Source organism: Jaculus jaculus, chromosome 17 (assembly GCF_020740685.1).
Source record: "Jaculus jaculus isolate mJacJac1 chromosome 17, mJacJac1.mat.Y.cur, whole genome shotgun sequence".
In the NCBI taxonomy this organism is placed as follows: Eukaryota; Metazoa; Chordata; class Mammalia; order Rodentia; family Dipodidae; genus Jaculus; species Jaculus jaculus.
The window spans coordinates 1678747-1695390 of record NC_059118.1 but is presented as its reverse complement, the minus strand read 5'-3'; the positions used below and the strand labels follow the sequence as shown (position 1 = coordinate 1695390).

Genomic DNA, 16644 nt, shown 5'->3' with positions numbered 1-16644 from the left:
AGGCTCGGTTCCCCAGGTCCCACGTTAGCCAGATGCACAAGGGGGCGCACGCGTCTGGAGTTTGTTTGCAGAGGCTGGAGGCCCTGGCGCACCCATTCTCTCTCTCTCTCTCTCTATTTGCCTCTTTCTCTGTTGCTCTCAAATAAATAAAGAAAAATAAACAAAAACAATTTAAAAAAAAAATCTAGAATTTCATTATGGCAGCCTCACCCTATTGGCTCTATGGAATAGAAATGGCCTCTCACAAGTCTGCTGGACGTGGTGGTTCATGCCTACAATCCCAGCACTCAGAAAGGAGTCAGAGGTAGGAGGATCACTGTGAGTTCGAGGCCAGCGTGGGACTACATAGTGAATTCCAGGTTAGCCTGGGCTCGAGCAAGACTCTAACAAAAAAAAAAAAAAAAAAAAAAAAAGGCTTACATCCAAATAGCATAGTCAAATCCAGTTTTAACCTTTTTAATACTTCACAATTGTGGTGGAATTTCAACACATGAACCTTGGGGAACACACCAAAGCAATACAAATACACGTAGCCCAAGGTAATTTGGCTCTGACTTGCAACATTCCATCTCTCTCTGATCACAGTTTTATCGGTCCATTCAGCTTTACCAGAGGTAGATATAGCATTCTGGTGGGGTGGGGGGACTTCAGTTCGCACCAGGCGGTAACCCTGTGAGAAAGCCAATGGTGCGTTTTGCATGTGTGAGTTTGAGGTGCCTACCTTGATGAACATATTGGGAAATTACAAAGGGTCCCTAGGAGATTAAGAAAGCAGTCAGAAGTCATAGGTTGACAGTGGTTACTAAAGGGCCCCCAAAGTGAGGACCAACTGTGAGAAGGCACCCTCAACAGCTCCTGGAAGCTGGGGCTTAGCGGAAGGGGAAGGCGGTGGATGCCCCCGGAGCACTTGCCCCACAGCCCCAGGCCTCGGAACTGGAACCTCACGGGCCTCCCCAGGTTGCTCCCGGCTGAGCCCATCTGACCGACCCACTTCCGCTTCCTGCTGCGCGGGCTGGGCGGGCGGTGAGCGGCGGCCACTCAGAGGGCGTCCGCGTTGGTGAGGCCCGTGGGCTTCTGCGAGCCGGCCAGGTGGGCGTCCGGGCGGATGCGACTGCCGACACCACCGTCGTCGGGCCCCGCAACGGCCGCGGGGCACGAGGGTGGCACACGAGGCCTGCGGAAGCGAGGCCTTACGCTGGAGCAGGACGCCATGGGCGGCTGCAGCCCCGAAGCGCGGTTGCGCGAGGACAGCAGACTGAAGAGGAGACTGCTGGCCCCTGCCCCGGCGGCGGGGAGAGAAGACGCGGGAAGGGACCCGGTCGCTGCGGCGTCCTGGGCCGGGAAGGCGGCGAGGCGGTCGGCGGGGGAGCCAGGGGGAAACCAGGTGGGCCCAGCCGACCCTCCGAGCAGAGAGACGACGAAGGTGGAGGAATTTCCTTTGCATCCCCGAAGACACAGTAAGAAAGTTCTTTGCCAGTCCCTCCTCTGGGCTTTGCACCTCAGCGGGCTCCATCTTGGTTTTACGTAGTCCTTAATGGGTGCGCGTGGTAGAGATGAGGTGAGAACAGGGTGGAAAGAATTTTCTTTCAAGGATGCTTGCCCAGGTAGGATTCCTTTGTTATGTATGAGACAGAAAGAAATCCTGCTAGTGTTTCAGTTTGACTAGCGTAAAATGAGGATGATTGTAAGGGGTTTTCATCTGTCTTACAATTTATACCGGTTTATATGCAGCTCTTTAACAGTAAGTAGACCTTTTAGCTGGGACTTAGTGGCATATGCCCATAATCCTAGCACTCTGAAGGCTGAAGCAGGAAGATCGCAAATTCGAGGCCAGCCCAGCCTATGCAATCAACTCTATTTTTAAAATGAAACAATTAATTTAAAATCTGTGTGTTTGGGCTGGAGAGATGGCTTAGCGCTTAAGCGCTTGCCTGTCAAGCCTAAGGACCCCGGTTCGAGGTTCGATTCCCCAGGACCCGCGTTAGCCAGATGCACAAGGGGCGCACGCGTCTGAAGGTCCTTTCAGTGGCTAGAGGCCCTGGCGTGCCCATTCTCTATCTATCTATCTATCGGCCTGTTTCTCTCTCTGTCTGTCGCTCTTAAATAAATAAATAAATAACAAAAAAAAATTTTTTAATCTGTATTTCTACAGGACAATTGAACCATTTAAGTGATAATTTCTTTCTTTCTTTTTTTTTTTCCTGCCTGACATAAAAATGTTTTCTGGTATATTTTGTTGTTCTGATCAGCCAAAGAAAGAGGAAAAGGTACGGATGCCTCAATTGATGATCCACAGCCAGAGATTGACTTGGTAAGAAAGGAATCATTAACCACTGGGGCATCTTTACCAACAGTGGAGTGCAGTGAATTGCAAAATGTGGATTGCTTGCAGTCATTAGCTAAGGAAGATTTGGTAGAAGGCATGAAAAGAAAAGTTCGTATTAAAAAATCTAAAAATTTAGAAAACGCACCTCTCAAAATAATTGAAAATGAGACAACACAAAATGTTAAGGATGAATTACAAAATGAACTGTACAAGAATACTACAAAATACAATTCTTGTAATAGCTTGTCACCTGAAGTAGAAAATAATTCAATTTTTGAGTTACATGCCTACAGTTTGCTCCACTCCAAGGTTTGTAATAATGAAAACACCTTTGGTCATAATCCTGTTGATGGATGTACACACATAGTAAAAAATTCTTCAACATTGACGAAAGAAAACCTTAGGAGTCTTGCAGAGACGAATGACACAGATACTGTTCCTAAGCTCTTAGAAACTGAAGAAAATTTAGTAGGAATAAATAAGTTACTGCTTGAAGAAAATGATTTGTGCCAAAATAAAAATAATAGCTTACTTTCCTGCCTTCAAAGTGAAAAAAAGAAGTACTCAATAGTGAACACTATTGGGAGAAAGCACAGGAAAAAAATGAAGTCTGAACACGGAGAAGGAACAGTTAATGATCTCAATTTCTCTAATGTGTATAACAAGTCTGAGTTAGCATTGCAAGGAAACCAAATTGATATGGAAGAGAAAGAAACAGAGACTATAGAGACTGAAAAAAGTCTTTTAAAAGCTTTGGGGAAAACAAACCATAATACAAACTCTCCAGTGGCTCATTTAAGTCTCCCAGTGACAGCAGAAAAAAAAACAAGTCCTGGACATCATGAAAACACTATGTTTCAGAAAGCCTTTGAATCACATTTGAAAGAAGAAACAAAGAATGCTTTAGAGTCCTTAGAATATAGAAGTATGGAGCCAGAAGAGTATTTTAAATCAATGATAAGCTCTACAGTGAAGTCATTCAGTGATAACCATCATGTTGAAAAGAAATCTTCACGGGAAGATTTGAGAAGTGAAGCTGAAGAATCAAAGGTAAGCTGTCGCAGAGTAATACCAATGACTGGTAAAAGAACTTGGCCATGTTATTCTTGTGCTAGAATATCTGCTTATTGTTGGAAGAAGACTTCCTTACCACGCTCTGATTACTTGTTTCAGGGGTCTCTGGAACATGTTAGGCCACATGAGTCTCTTAAGCACCAAACAAACCAGACTCACTTAACTGACTCTAAAGTATTGCATGACTCTTTAACAGAAAAAACTATTGAGTCCTCAAGTAAAGAAATATGTGATTCTGATTTAAAATGTTTGTCTTCAGTTTCTTCAGTAGAACCTGCTTTGATGATTATAAAGGAAGCTATCAGTAATGAAAAGATAAAATCAGAGGAACCCAGCAGAAGTGAGTCAGAGGTAGCTTCTACTAGTACCGAAGACACTCACTTAACTAATGTGACGCAAAGCCTAACAGCAAATAAAAAAAAGAGAGGGAATGTAACAAAATTTAGTTTAACAGTAGCTAGTCAGGAGGTTGAGGAAATAAATAACTCTACAAACAAATCTATTCATCGAAAAGCGTGCATTGCTAAGCAAACACTTGCAGTTCCAGATGTGGCTAAAATATTAAACACGGGACGACTGACTAATTTTAAAATACCTTTATTGAAGAATAAGACAGGAAAAGGAAAAGAAGTAAATGCCAAGTCATCTGTTAGAGAAGCCTACAGTCCCTTAGAACTACTTGATAATTTATCTGGAGCAGAGGCAAGACAGAATAGGAGTAAAGAAAATATCTCCACAACATCTTCAGGACGTCAGTTGTTGAGCATACATAATAGTGTAACTCCAGGGCCACCTAGTTCACATTCATTCTACAATAAGAATCCCTCTATTCCTCCAAGATTTACAAAGCAAGGCTATGGCAGCAAGCCATCTAATCACATCTCTGAACCAGGCAATATTATTTCTATTAAGGAACCTGTTCCTCTCACAGTTGAAAATAATACATTTTCTTGTGATCTTGGGTATACAGAGCAAAGTTCTTTCTATTCTAAGGAGCAAGAAACATTTGAACCAATTTCCTCTAAAGTTAGTGGCAGAAAAATGACTAAGAGCATTTCAGATCTCAAAGTGGAGTTTCCAGATATTCTTAAAGCATATGAAGATGATGTCCTCTTAATTGATGTAATTCAAGATGACCCAGAGCTCTTTGGAGTCTCCAGTGAATTGGATCTCTCATTAGCTTCGGAAGACTCCAAGATAAGCCAGGAACCCAGTGCTGTTGGAGAGCACCAGTCAGCAGACTTGATTCCCATGCAGCTTCCAGCAAAAAGAGAACCAAGTGATTTGAGGTATGCATGTTCACATATACCTTTGTTGCACATTACTGTTGGGAGTTCAAAGCACTGTCTGTTCTTAGGTGTCACTAATCTATGTAGTAATCATTGTAGCTACAGTATGTTTTAATCTGTTAAATATAGCATGTTTCTGCTGATACCTAGATAGGTCACACTGAAACCTGAGTCAAAATAAAGGAACATGTACATATGTTTCTTGGAAGATAAAATAGAGCATATTAGCATTTAAATTCTAAAATGATTTAGAAAGTAAATTGGATTGCATCTAACAGTTATTTTCATATTGTCTTTATTATGAATATGCAGATAAACTTAGTTTATCTATACAGATTGATGCTGTATATGTTGGCCCATTTTCTACAACTTCCTTGTTAGATTAAAAAGAAAATTGCCTTTCAGGGAGCAGAAATGCCTTGAAAATTGAGATGAGTATGACATGAAAGTAAAATCAAAAGGTAATTTATGGAGCCAGGTGTGGTGGCACACGCCTTTAATCCCAGCACTCAGGAGACAGAGGTAGGAAGATTTCCATGAATTTGCAGCCACCCTGAGACTCCATAGTGAATTCCAAGTCAGCCTGGGCTAGAGTGACACCCTACCTCAAAAAAAAAAAAAAATTCATTTATGGGCTGAGGAAAATGGCTCAACAGGTAAGAGCTTGCTTTGCAAGCATAAGGACCCAAGTTTTATCCCCAGCACCCATGTAAAAAGTCAGGCATGGCACGCATGCTTATAACCCCAGTGTTGAGGGGAGAGGAGAGACATGAAGGTCACTGGAGCTCCCTGTTCTGCCAATGTAACCTAAAAACAAGAGAGTTCCAGGTTCAGTGAGAGACTCTGTCTTAGGGAAATGGGACTGAAGAGAGATAGAAGAGGACACCCAACATGCTTCTCTAGCCTCCACATATTTTTCACATGGCGATTGTACATCTCCATACACATACCACAAAGTATACACACACACACACGCCCCCCAAAAGTTAGAATTTTTAAAGAAAAAGTACAAATATTTCTCATGTATTAAGGTCATTATTTTAAATAATCATTTTGCCCCCAAATAGGACTAGTTTATCTAAAGCAAATTGGTTAGGGTCAAGTAGTAACCTTTATGCTCAGGAGTAGTACAAAATTATATACTATCATATTTTACTTCAACAATTATTTATATCTGAGTGCTATAATTGAATATTGGAATTTTTTGTAAGTAAATTCAAAAGGAAACCTGGAAACATGTCCCACTAAAACTCAATAATATAGGACTTACGTTTCTGATCCAATTATCATTGAGATATCATACTCTTCTCAGTATTATTAGTACTTTGAGAACTTGTAACTGAGTAAGTAGGTTTTCTCTGTCTAGTGGGGGACCAAGAGCTTTATTTGTATAATTAGTCAGAATCTTCCCATTTTGAATATGAAAAAAATAATGAAAAGTTGTCATTTGCCCAAGGTCATGCAGCTTTTAACATTGAGTCTAGGCCTATCTTAATTCTAAAACTAGTGTTTAAGAACTTAACCATTAGAACCTGACTAGGATTTTGAATCTTTGCATTACCAGTGAATAGCTTTGTAGCTTATGATAAGTTTAGTGGTATGTGTTAAAGGAGAAAGCATTTCTGTCAGAATTATAAGGACTAAATGGATGGAAAATATTTTAGCCTAACATTGAGTAAGCAGTAAGGGCTTGTGTTAGCCTTTTCATAGTTTTGACACAAACCTGAGAGAAACAGCTTAAAAAAAAAGGGTTTTTTTTGGCTCATGGTTTGAGGGGTTTTGGTCTGTTGCTTCAGGCCTGAAGTGAGGGAGGTATACTGGTGGGAGAATATGGCAGATGACAGCTTGTCTTGTAGTGACTAGAAAGTGGAGAGAGTAACAGGAGGGGGCTTCAGGCAAAGGACACCACCTCCCCAGTGTCCTATTTCCTTCAACCAAGATGAACTTCCTAATTTCCTACCACCTCCCAATGCCACAAGATTATTAATCCATCAGTGAGTAAGTCATTGTTCAGATCACATCAGCCATCATCATCCATTCACCTCTCAGTGACTGGCTCTACCAGGTGAGAACCAAACCCGCAGTACCTTTTGGGGTGCTTTGAACACAGCTTTCTGATGTGACATTTCATACAGGTACCACCCACTAACTGATTGCACCACTGGAGCTCCACAGAGAAAAAGAGAGGGGCATCTTCATTTGTGTCACCACTGTGTCTGGCACTATGTGCCAGAAGTCTGTTAAATGCTTTGTCTACACCGGGCCACTAAACACACAGAGATGAATGGTGATTTAGTTCAGTGGTGGATCTCTCACCTTCCAAGCATAGTAACACCCTGGATTTTTCCCTAGCACCATAAAAAGTGCTTTTTAATTGCAAAAAAAAAGACCAAAGGGGAAAAAAGTAACACAAGATCAAGACATACAGGCCTCATCTTCACAGAGTTTTACTATATCCAGGGAGACAAATGATTAGGCAACTACAAGATATGATGGAAGAAGGACAAAATTGTGAAGACCTACTGAAGGTAGCTTTTAAGATGAGCACTTGTGAGTAGGCTTTAGCCAGGGGTAAAAGAGAAGCAAGTGCTGTCATAGACCAAGTGTCCAGGTGCTAAGATGAAGAAGCTACAAAGTTGGCCAGCACGGTTAGGAACGATTTAAGCAAAATGACCACAAAATTGACAAATTCCATATTGAAAACCTTTTAACAGGGAAATGGGGAATTATTAGTAATGGGCAATCCTAGGCAAACAAGAGCTCATAGTAAGTTGGAACTTTATCTAACTGTACAGGTTAAGTGCCTTTTAAATGCACAGGAAAGTGCCTTAACCACTAAGCCATCTCTGTAGCCCAGTAAATACTTTCTTTAAAAAAATTATTTTCGGGCTGGAGAGATGGCTTAGCAGTTAAGCGCTTGCCTGTGAAGCCTAAGGACCCCGGTTCGAGGCTCGGTTCCCCAGGTTCCACGTTAGCCAGATGCACAAGGGGGCGCACGCATCTGGAGTTCGTTTGCAGAGGCTGGAAGCCCTGGCGCGCCCATTCTCTCTCTCTCCCTCTATCTGTCTTTCTCTCTGTGTCTGTCGCTCTCAAAAAAAAAAAAAAAAATTAAATTAAATCTTTATAAAAAAAAATTATTTTCATGCTGGGTGTAGTGGTGTATGCCTTTAATCCTAGCATTTCACAGCCTGAGGCAGAAGGATCACTATAAGTTCCATACCAGCCTGGGCTATAGAGAGACCTGCTTCAAAACAACATTATTTTTTATGTGTATTTACATGTGTGCATGGCAAGCATGTGTCATGCTGTGTGTGGAGGTCAGAAGACAATTTTTAAGGGACTTTTAAGTAGAGAAAGAAATTTCTCAAATTTTCATTTTAAAAATTGCAGCTCTGGGCAGGAGGGATGGCTTAACGGTTAAGGCACTTGCCTACAAAGCCAAAGGACCCAGGTTTGACTCCCCAGGACCCACATAGGCTAGATTCACAAGGTGGCACATGCATCTAGAGTTTGTTTGCTGCAGCAGAAAACTCTGGTGTGCCCATTCTCTCCCTCTCTGTTTCTACCTCTCTCTCTCTCTCTTAACTCTCAAGTAAGTAAAATAAATTTTAAAAAATTGCAGCTCTGAGTGTAGAATAAATTGGCAGGGAGCTTTTTGTAATGATTAGACCAAAAGGACATGGTGACTTCAAACAGAAGTGAGAAGTAAAAATTGATTATACAGATGGGGATAAGCAGGAAGAAATTAAGGATGGTGCCTAATTTCTTCCTTATTCAGAAAAGAGCATTACCATTCCCTCCCTTGCAACAAGGCAGGATTAGGGAGGTGATATTGAGACATTTGGGCTTGAAGTGCTCTTTGAGATACTGAAGTGAAGAAGATAATTGACAGATAACAGTCTAGAGAGTTCTTCAGTAGGAAAAAATTACATAGATATGTGCTTTCTGTTTATTATTTCCCATCCTTTAAACCATATACTTGTTGATTTTAGGGTTTCTATTAGAAAAACATACTTCATGTTTTCCAAAGACTTCCAAAAATGGTGAATCTAGAATATTCTGTTTAGTTTTTCTGTGTCTTGGCTAGAACATAATTCTAAACCAGTGAGCAGGTGTAGATATGGAGGATAAAACTCATTTACTGGGCTAGGAAGATGGCTCAGCAGTCAGTCTCTTGCTTGCAAGCCTACTGATCTGAGTTCGATCTTCCTCAGTGCTCACATGAAGCTGGATACAAAAATAGCACACACAACTCTAACCCCAACATGCCTGTGTCAATGGCAGGCAGAGCCAAGAGAATCTAGAATCCCAGAAGCAACAGCAGAAAAAGACCCTGCCTTAGAAGGTGAAAGGAGAAGAGAAACACTCCAAGGTTGTCTTCTGACCTCCACACACAGCATGACACATGCTTGCCATGCACACATGTAAATACACATAAAAAATAATGTTGTTTTGAAGCAGGTCTCTCTATAGCCCAGGCTGGTATGGAACTTACAGTGATCCTTCTGCCTCAGGCTGTGAAATGCTAGGATTAAAGGCATACACCACTACACCCAGCATGAAAATAATTTTTTAAAGAAAGTATTTACTGGGCTACAGAGATTGCTTAGTAGTTAAGGCACTTTCCTGTGAAGCCTAAGGACCCAGGTTTAATTTCCTAGTATCTACATAAGCCTGATGCACAGGGTGGTACATGTATCAGGAGTTCATTTGCAGTGGCTAGAGGTGTGCCCATTCTCTCTCTGTCTCTGTCTCTCAAATTATTTTTTAAAGAATGAAAAGAAAAGTTCTTTTTAAAAAAAGAAAACATTTACTAAATGCAGAATGCTGGGAATCGTTTTTTTTTTTTTTTTTCTGTGTGCCTTCCTATATATAGTTTTTCTTATTCTTTTTTTTTTTTTTTTTTTTTTGGTGCGCATGTATGTGTGTGGTTTTTCAAGGGAGGGTCTCACTCTAACCCAGGCTAACCAGGAATTCACTATATAGTCTCAGCCTGCCCTCAAACTGACAGCAACCCTCCTACTTCTGCCTCCAACATGCTGGAATTAAAGGCATGCTTCACCACACCCAGCTTTTGTCAGATTTTGAAAATGGAAATGTTTGTCCACTTATATTTTAGTATCTTCCATTTGTAGTTTTCATTTGTTGAGCCCTTTGGATTTAAGAATATCTCAATCCTTAAAGTAACCTTATAGATACATGTTATAATCATTTTATAGATAGGATTAGACCCAGAGAACTTTTAGTGCTGTTGCCACAGTTACAGTAAATGTGGGAATAATATTTGGACCCAGATTGGTCCGATTCTAATTTCTACAGCCTTAACTTTGAGATTATAGGACAAGTTTAGAAACAACAGGCTAAGAGAAACACTATACTCGAGCTGTCTTTTTACATTGGGAACAAGAACACATCCACATGCTTGTAAGTGGGACATCTAACACTCAAATGGGTGTAATACTTTAAGATTTTTAAAAGACGTTTCTGTTTCTGCATGCGTAGTATGTGTGGCATGTATAAGAAGAATGTATGCAATGTGTATGTGCAGATACATGTGTGGAAGCCAGAGGAGACCTTCAGATTTGTTCATCTACATATTTCCTTAGAATGAGTCTGTCTCTGAACACAAAGCTGTGGTTTTTTGAGATCTTAGTGATTTTCTTGTCTCTGTTCCCCATATGACTGGAGTTACAGAATTTCGTGGCCTTGCTCACCTATTTATGTGGGCCCTGGGGAATCAAGCTCAGGTGGTCTCAGGCCCTCATGCTTGGTGCAAGTGCTCTTACTTCCCGGCTCCATAAGATTTTTTAAATGCCTGGTGTATATATACTCAGGTTCTTTCTGAGTAACCAAGTTGGAGTGGCAGCACTTCCTAGCAGTGGAGGCTTGCTAAGATCAAAGAGCCAGATGAAAAACTAGAGCAGATGTGCTGGGTTCTGGGTCCCAGTGATTTCCTCTGTCCTGGAGGACCTGATGATGTTGACCAGCTGCAGAAGCTGGGATTATATAGTTAGTGTCCTGAAACATAGATGATCCTGCTAAGATCTGATCAATGTTGAGTTCTGTTTGCTTTATAGTAGAGGACTTGCTGTGCTGGACCCTGGACTACCGAAGCTGGAGATCTGTGCCTCCTTGTCAGCTGGTATGTAGCACTGAAGTGTCTGTACATCTCTCTATTCAGACTGGGTCGGAGGGAATTCACTGGAGCAGAAGCATTCCACTAACCATATGTCTTAGAGTTCCTTAATGTCCTCAGTTCTAACCGACTAGTTGGCATATCGGTTTTTGAGATAATCTCATTTTACTTATTTAGTGTAAAAATTTGTTATGACTTACCTACAAAAAAATAAATTGACCCTTGCAATTTTTATTCTTTGAACTTGAAATATATTTCAACTTTATCATATCTTAAATCTTGTCATTTCAAAAATTACACTCAATATCAAATAATAATTTTAGTTAACCAGAATCATTCAGAATTATAACTAATATGGATATTAATTTTTATTTTGACTTTTAAAAATAATTTTTTGTGCTGGGGAGGAGATGACCATGTCTATAATTATGGGAGTTGTCAATAAAAAACTTTAAAAAATGATTTTTTGGGTTTTTTTAATATTTTATTTATTTATTGGAGAGAGAGAGGATGGGCACACCAGGGCCTCCAGGCACTGCAGATGAACTCCAGATACATGTGCCACCTTGTGCATCTGGCTTACATGGATCCTTGGGCTTCTCAGGCAAGTGCCTTAATGGCTAAGCATCTCTCCAGTCCTTGTTTTGTTTTTCAAGGTAGGGTCTCACTCTAGGCCAGGCTGACCAGGAATTTACCATGTAGTCTCAGGGTGGCCTGGAACTCATGGCAGTCCTACTTTTACCTCCTGAGTGCTGGGATGAAAGATCCGTGCCACTGTGCTTGCCTTAAAAAATATTTTAAGATAGCTGGAACTTATAAAATCTTACCGTCAGCTCTCTTTCTAGCATGTAGCACAGTTATTTTGGTAGGGACTACATTATTTGCTGAACCTCTACTTGGTATACCTATTATATTAGATCTTAAGAGCTTCTGAGCTCTCAATTTTTTTTAGAACAGTCTGAATAGCCTACTTGTTCTGTTTAAAGTTTTTATAGTTGAATACATTATTTCTTTTCAGTAAAGGAGATAAAACATGACTCCAAAGGTGCAAACATTTCCTCTGGAGTGAATGAGACTATTGTGATTGAAAACCCAGGAGACCTCAGAGAACAAATAAAAGATTCAGGCTGGGATGAAAAGGTACTAAGGAATTTTTTTTTTTTTTTTGCATTTTCTTATCTCTTTGTCTTAAAGAGTAATACAGAAATTCTTCTGAACAGTGCTGTGAAGAGACTAGTGTAGCACCTTGTTAATGAATAAAAGAGTCACATCACTGGTCAGGTGATGCATCTCTTGTTGCTTCAGATAGATAAGCACAATATAAACAGTGATTCTCTGGGGGAAAAGGAAGTACTATATAATTACATATTGTGCTTTTCAGATTCACAAACCTGTGTTGTCTTTTCAAATAAAATATTATTTATTTCCTGTTCATTTGACATGGAGTTATGAGCATCATAGAACCTATAGGCTGACACATCACTTATGCAGCCACAGATACAGAGGGCTCAGGGATCACAGCTAAGCCCAACTTGATGCTGGAAAAGACCACTAATACATGATATGGGGAAACTTTGATGTTGAGTTATTTGTTTAAACTTTCTGCCTAGAGCTAAGAATGTAACTCAGTGATAGATTGCTGGCCTAGTATTTGCAAGGTCCTGGTTTCCATCCCCAACACAGTAAAAAAGAAAATATTGTCAGGTAATGTGTATGATTATCTGAACCTTCTGAAAAAATGTAATTGATCCCTGATCCTCTATTGTATCCTTCCCAGAACCCTAGCATGCTTCGATGAACTAGCCAGGTATAGTTTCCCCACCTCTGCTAGAGTCCATCTCTTCTCTCTTTTTTATTATATTTTATTTTTATTTATTTATTTTTTGACAGTGACAGAGAGAAAGAGGCAGAGAGAGAGAGAGAGAGAGAGAGAATGGGCATACCAGGGCTTCAAGCCACTGCAAACAAACTCCAGATGCATGCGCCACCTTGTGCATCTGGCTTACATGGGTCCTAGGGAATTGAGCCTCGAACTGGGGTCCTTAGGCTTCACAGGCAAGCACTTAACTGCTAAGCCATCTCTCTAGCCCTCTGTCTTTAAATTTTATTCTAGGCTTATCCCTTCACTGCTGAATCATTGTCATTAACATATAAACATGAAATCCTTTTGTGGTCCATTGCCCTTTTCAGTTGTTATCCAGCCTGTTAGAATGCTTGTCTGTACCCACTATCTCTTGTTTCTCTCCTCAAGTTCTCTTGAAAGAAAACCTTTCCACATCTACAAGAACCCATTTTAACCTCTCAGGAGACACCCTCATTGCTGAATTTAATGGTTACTCTCTGTCTTAATCTTAACCTACCACCAATACTTGACATGGTTTTCTGTTCTTTCTTGGAAACTTTTTCTGACTTGGCTTCAGAACAAATATACTTGCTTGGTTTGCTTGCTGAAACTTGTCTGCCATATTTCAGGCTGCTGTTTTCTCCTGCTCTCCCTGACATTGCATAAGGGGGAAACCCAGAGCCCAAGCCACAGATCTGTTTTCTATCTAGATTTGCCCCTAGGTGGTCTCATCCCAATTTGCTACATAAATGTCATGTATGCACTAAAACACACAAATGTGTGTCTCCAGCCCAGCTCCTTAAGTTGTAGACTTTCATGTCGAGGCATCTGCTTGCTTCCCCTGCTGGGATGTATAGTTGGATATTTAAAACATGAAAGTTCTCTGCTATGCATCCCCTCCCTACCATCGATCAATTCTTACTGCAATCTCCTGTCTTAATAATGACCCCATCCTGATGACTCAAAAGGCAACAGTTCTGAAAAGAAGTGATGGAGGACTACTTAGCACTGAAACATCTCTACCATACCCTCCAAAGCTTAGGGTCCATTGTGGCAGAGGTGGTGGAAAGAATGTAAGAGCCAAAGAAAGGGCACCACTCTTACAGTGCAGCTGCCCAGACAGAAATTGGCCTTGATATCCATGACCTTGCAGTGCCTAGCAGTACCTTCACAAGACCCTCATGATAGGAGAATGATATCAAAATAAACGATAGACTAATGGAGAGAGGGAGGGGATATCATGGAGAGTGGAGTTGTGAAGGGGAAAATGGAGGAAAGGAGGGAAATATCATGGTTTATTGTCTATAAATATAGAAGTTGTTAATAATTTTTAAAAAATAAAATAAAATAATAACCCCATCCTTTTTCATTACCCAGGCTCAAAACCTTGAATTTCCTTACTTCTCCATTTCCAGACTCTAGGGAGATGCTGCTGATGTCACCTTCACATGAGGTTTAGAAACTGCCATGTTTTATCACCCATCAACACTGCACAATTCCAGACAAATGTCACCTGTTGCCCAGATTGTTACAGTAGATCCCTAACAGATCTGCTTCTAATCTTGCTGTCTTAAAACTTATCACAACATAAGTCTAATGCTGCTGCTCATTCTTCTGCCTTGCGTTCTTCAAAAGCTTTTAATATGGGGCTGAAGAGATGGCTTAGCAGTTAAGGCACTTGCCTGCAAAACCTAAGGACCTAGGTTTAACTCCCCAGAACCCACGTAAGCCAGATGCACAAGGTGACACATGCGCACAAGGTGGTCCATGTGCCTGGAGTTAGTTTGCAATGGCTAGAAGCCTTGATGCACCAATTCTCTCTCTCCTCCTCTCTCCCTCTTCCTCTCTCTCTCTCTCTCTCCCCCCGCCCCTCTCCCTCTCTCTCTCTCTCACTCTCTGGCACATGTACACACTCTCTCAAATAAAATTTCATTTACCAAAATAGGCAACGTGCAGGCCATCCCTTGTCAACCCTTACTCTAAAGTATTGACAAGTATGATTATTAATTAGAATTATAATTTTTAAAAAATATATTTATACTTGGGGCTGGAGAGATGGCTTAGCAGTTAAGGTGTTTGCCTGAAAAGCAAAAGGATCCTGATTCAATTCTCCAGGAAGCATGTAAGCCAGATGCACACGGGGCACATGCATCTAGAGTTCATTTGCAGTAGCTGGAAGCCCTAATGTACCCATTCTCTCTATCAAATAAATAAATAAATAAAATTTTTTTCAACAAAATATATTTGTGTGGTGGCACCCACCTTTAATCCAGCACTCGGGAGGTTAGAGTTAGGAGGATCACCATGAGTTTGAGGTCAGCCTGGGCTAGAGTGAGACCCTGCCTCAAAAAAACAACAAATGTGTGTATGTGTGTGTATTTGTACTTATTTATTAGCAAGCAGAGAGACCGAGAGAATGGGCATTCCAGGGCCTCCAGCCACTACAAACTTCAGATGTATGCGCCACTTTGTGCATCTGGCTTTACATGTATACTGGGGAATTGAACCCAGGTGGTTAAATTTTATAGGCACGAGCCTTAGTCACTGAACCATCTCTCCAGCCCATTAAAGCTTTTGATTTCACTGTGTGTTTGCTTTTTTCTTTTCTATTTCACTTTGATTTTGATTTTCTCCTTCTGCTACTTTCGATCTCATTTGCTTTTTCACCTAAAAGCCATTTAATGACTGAAGCACTATTTTCTGACTGAGGCATTAGTGTTATAAATTCATCTGTAAGTACTGCTTTTACAGCATCCTGCTTTTTTTGAAGAATTATATATTCACATACAGTGCTAAAAAAACACATAGAACATACTTTTCCTCTAGCTTCTTTGAGATCATATTGTAAAACCCAAGAGGAGACCTTGCCTGTAATACTGTCAAGGCATAAAACATTTTGCTTATCAAAAGTGTTCCTTATATTACCCTCTTAGTCATACCTACTTCCCTGCTGCTGTCCCTGTGCCCTCCCTAACCAGTAAACACCACTGACCATTTTCCATTTCTATGTTTCTGTTATCTCAAGAAATTTTTTAAGTTTTTTAAAAAATATTTATTTATTTGAGAGAGAGAGAATGGGCATGCCAGGGCTTCCTGCCACTACAAACAAACTCCAAACACATGATCTACCTTGTGCATCTGGCTTATGTGCGTACTGAGAAATCAAACCTGGGTCCTTAGGCTTCACAGGCAAATGCCTTAACCACTAAGCCATCTCTCTAGCCCTCAAAAATGTCTTATAAATAGTCATATAGTTTTTAATCTCAGATTTTTTTTCACCCAGGGAACTATTCATTCTTTCTGTTGCATGTGTCAGTAATCAGCTCCTTTGACTCTTCAGCAATACTCCATATTGTGGGCTGTGCATTTATTGATGAGCATCTGGATTGTTTCCATTATGGGGAGATTACAAATAAAGCTGCTGGCTGTAAATGCCCAGATATAAGTTTTCATTTCTGTGGGATTACTCACTGTGTTGCATACCTAGATTGAACTTGCTGAGCCTCTGCATTATTCCCTGGCAGTAGGAGACAGTTGAAATCTATGTTTAAGATTTTTTATTTTATTTATTAGTTGGCATATCCTTGAATATCCATGTTTAGTTTTTATAGTCTTAGCTGGACTCTTTGGAGTCTCTCTCCCTTAGGTGTGGTTCAGACACCAGCCTGATTAGAGCCAAGCTTATGATTAGGTTACATGGCTTCATCTCTTAGGCTTCCCACACCTCCACTCCCACCCCCACCCCCAGGATTTTCAGCCTCACTCTCCAGTTTCTGACTTTGCCCCTAAGTGTTGTTTCAGTAGTACAAATTTTTGGCCTCTCAAAGTTGTTCCAAAGGGAGTTTGCCTTTGGGATTAAAGCCGTAAAAACAACAGTTACCCAGTGCTATTCTATGTATGTAGGCTTTCTTCCAGGCTCTGCATTTTGTTTCTCTGGAGGATTTTAAAATATTTTATCCAGAGCTTACAGTTTTCT

At 40.7% G+C, this 16644-nt stretch overlaps 1 protein-coding gene across 1 annotated transcript in view; it reads left to right on the top strand.

Annotated features, from left to right (window-relative positions):
- Nucleotides 1-1105: 1105 nt before the first annotated feature.
- Topaz1 (testis and ovary specific TOPAZ 1) overlaps nucleotides 1106-16644 on the top strand; it is a 59422-nt gene continuing 43883 nt past the window's right edge. The window contains exons 1-4 of the mRNA XM_004662014.3: nucleotides 1106-1316; nucleotides 2244-4689; nucleotides 10767-10831; nucleotides 11844-11965. Coding sequence (XP_004662071.3) covers nucleotides 1106-1316; nucleotides 2244-4689; nucleotides 10767-10831; nucleotides 11844-11965 — 2844 coding nt within the window. The remainder of the gene's footprint in view (nucleotides 1317-2243; nucleotides 4690-10766; nucleotides 10832-11843; nucleotides 11966-16644) is intronic.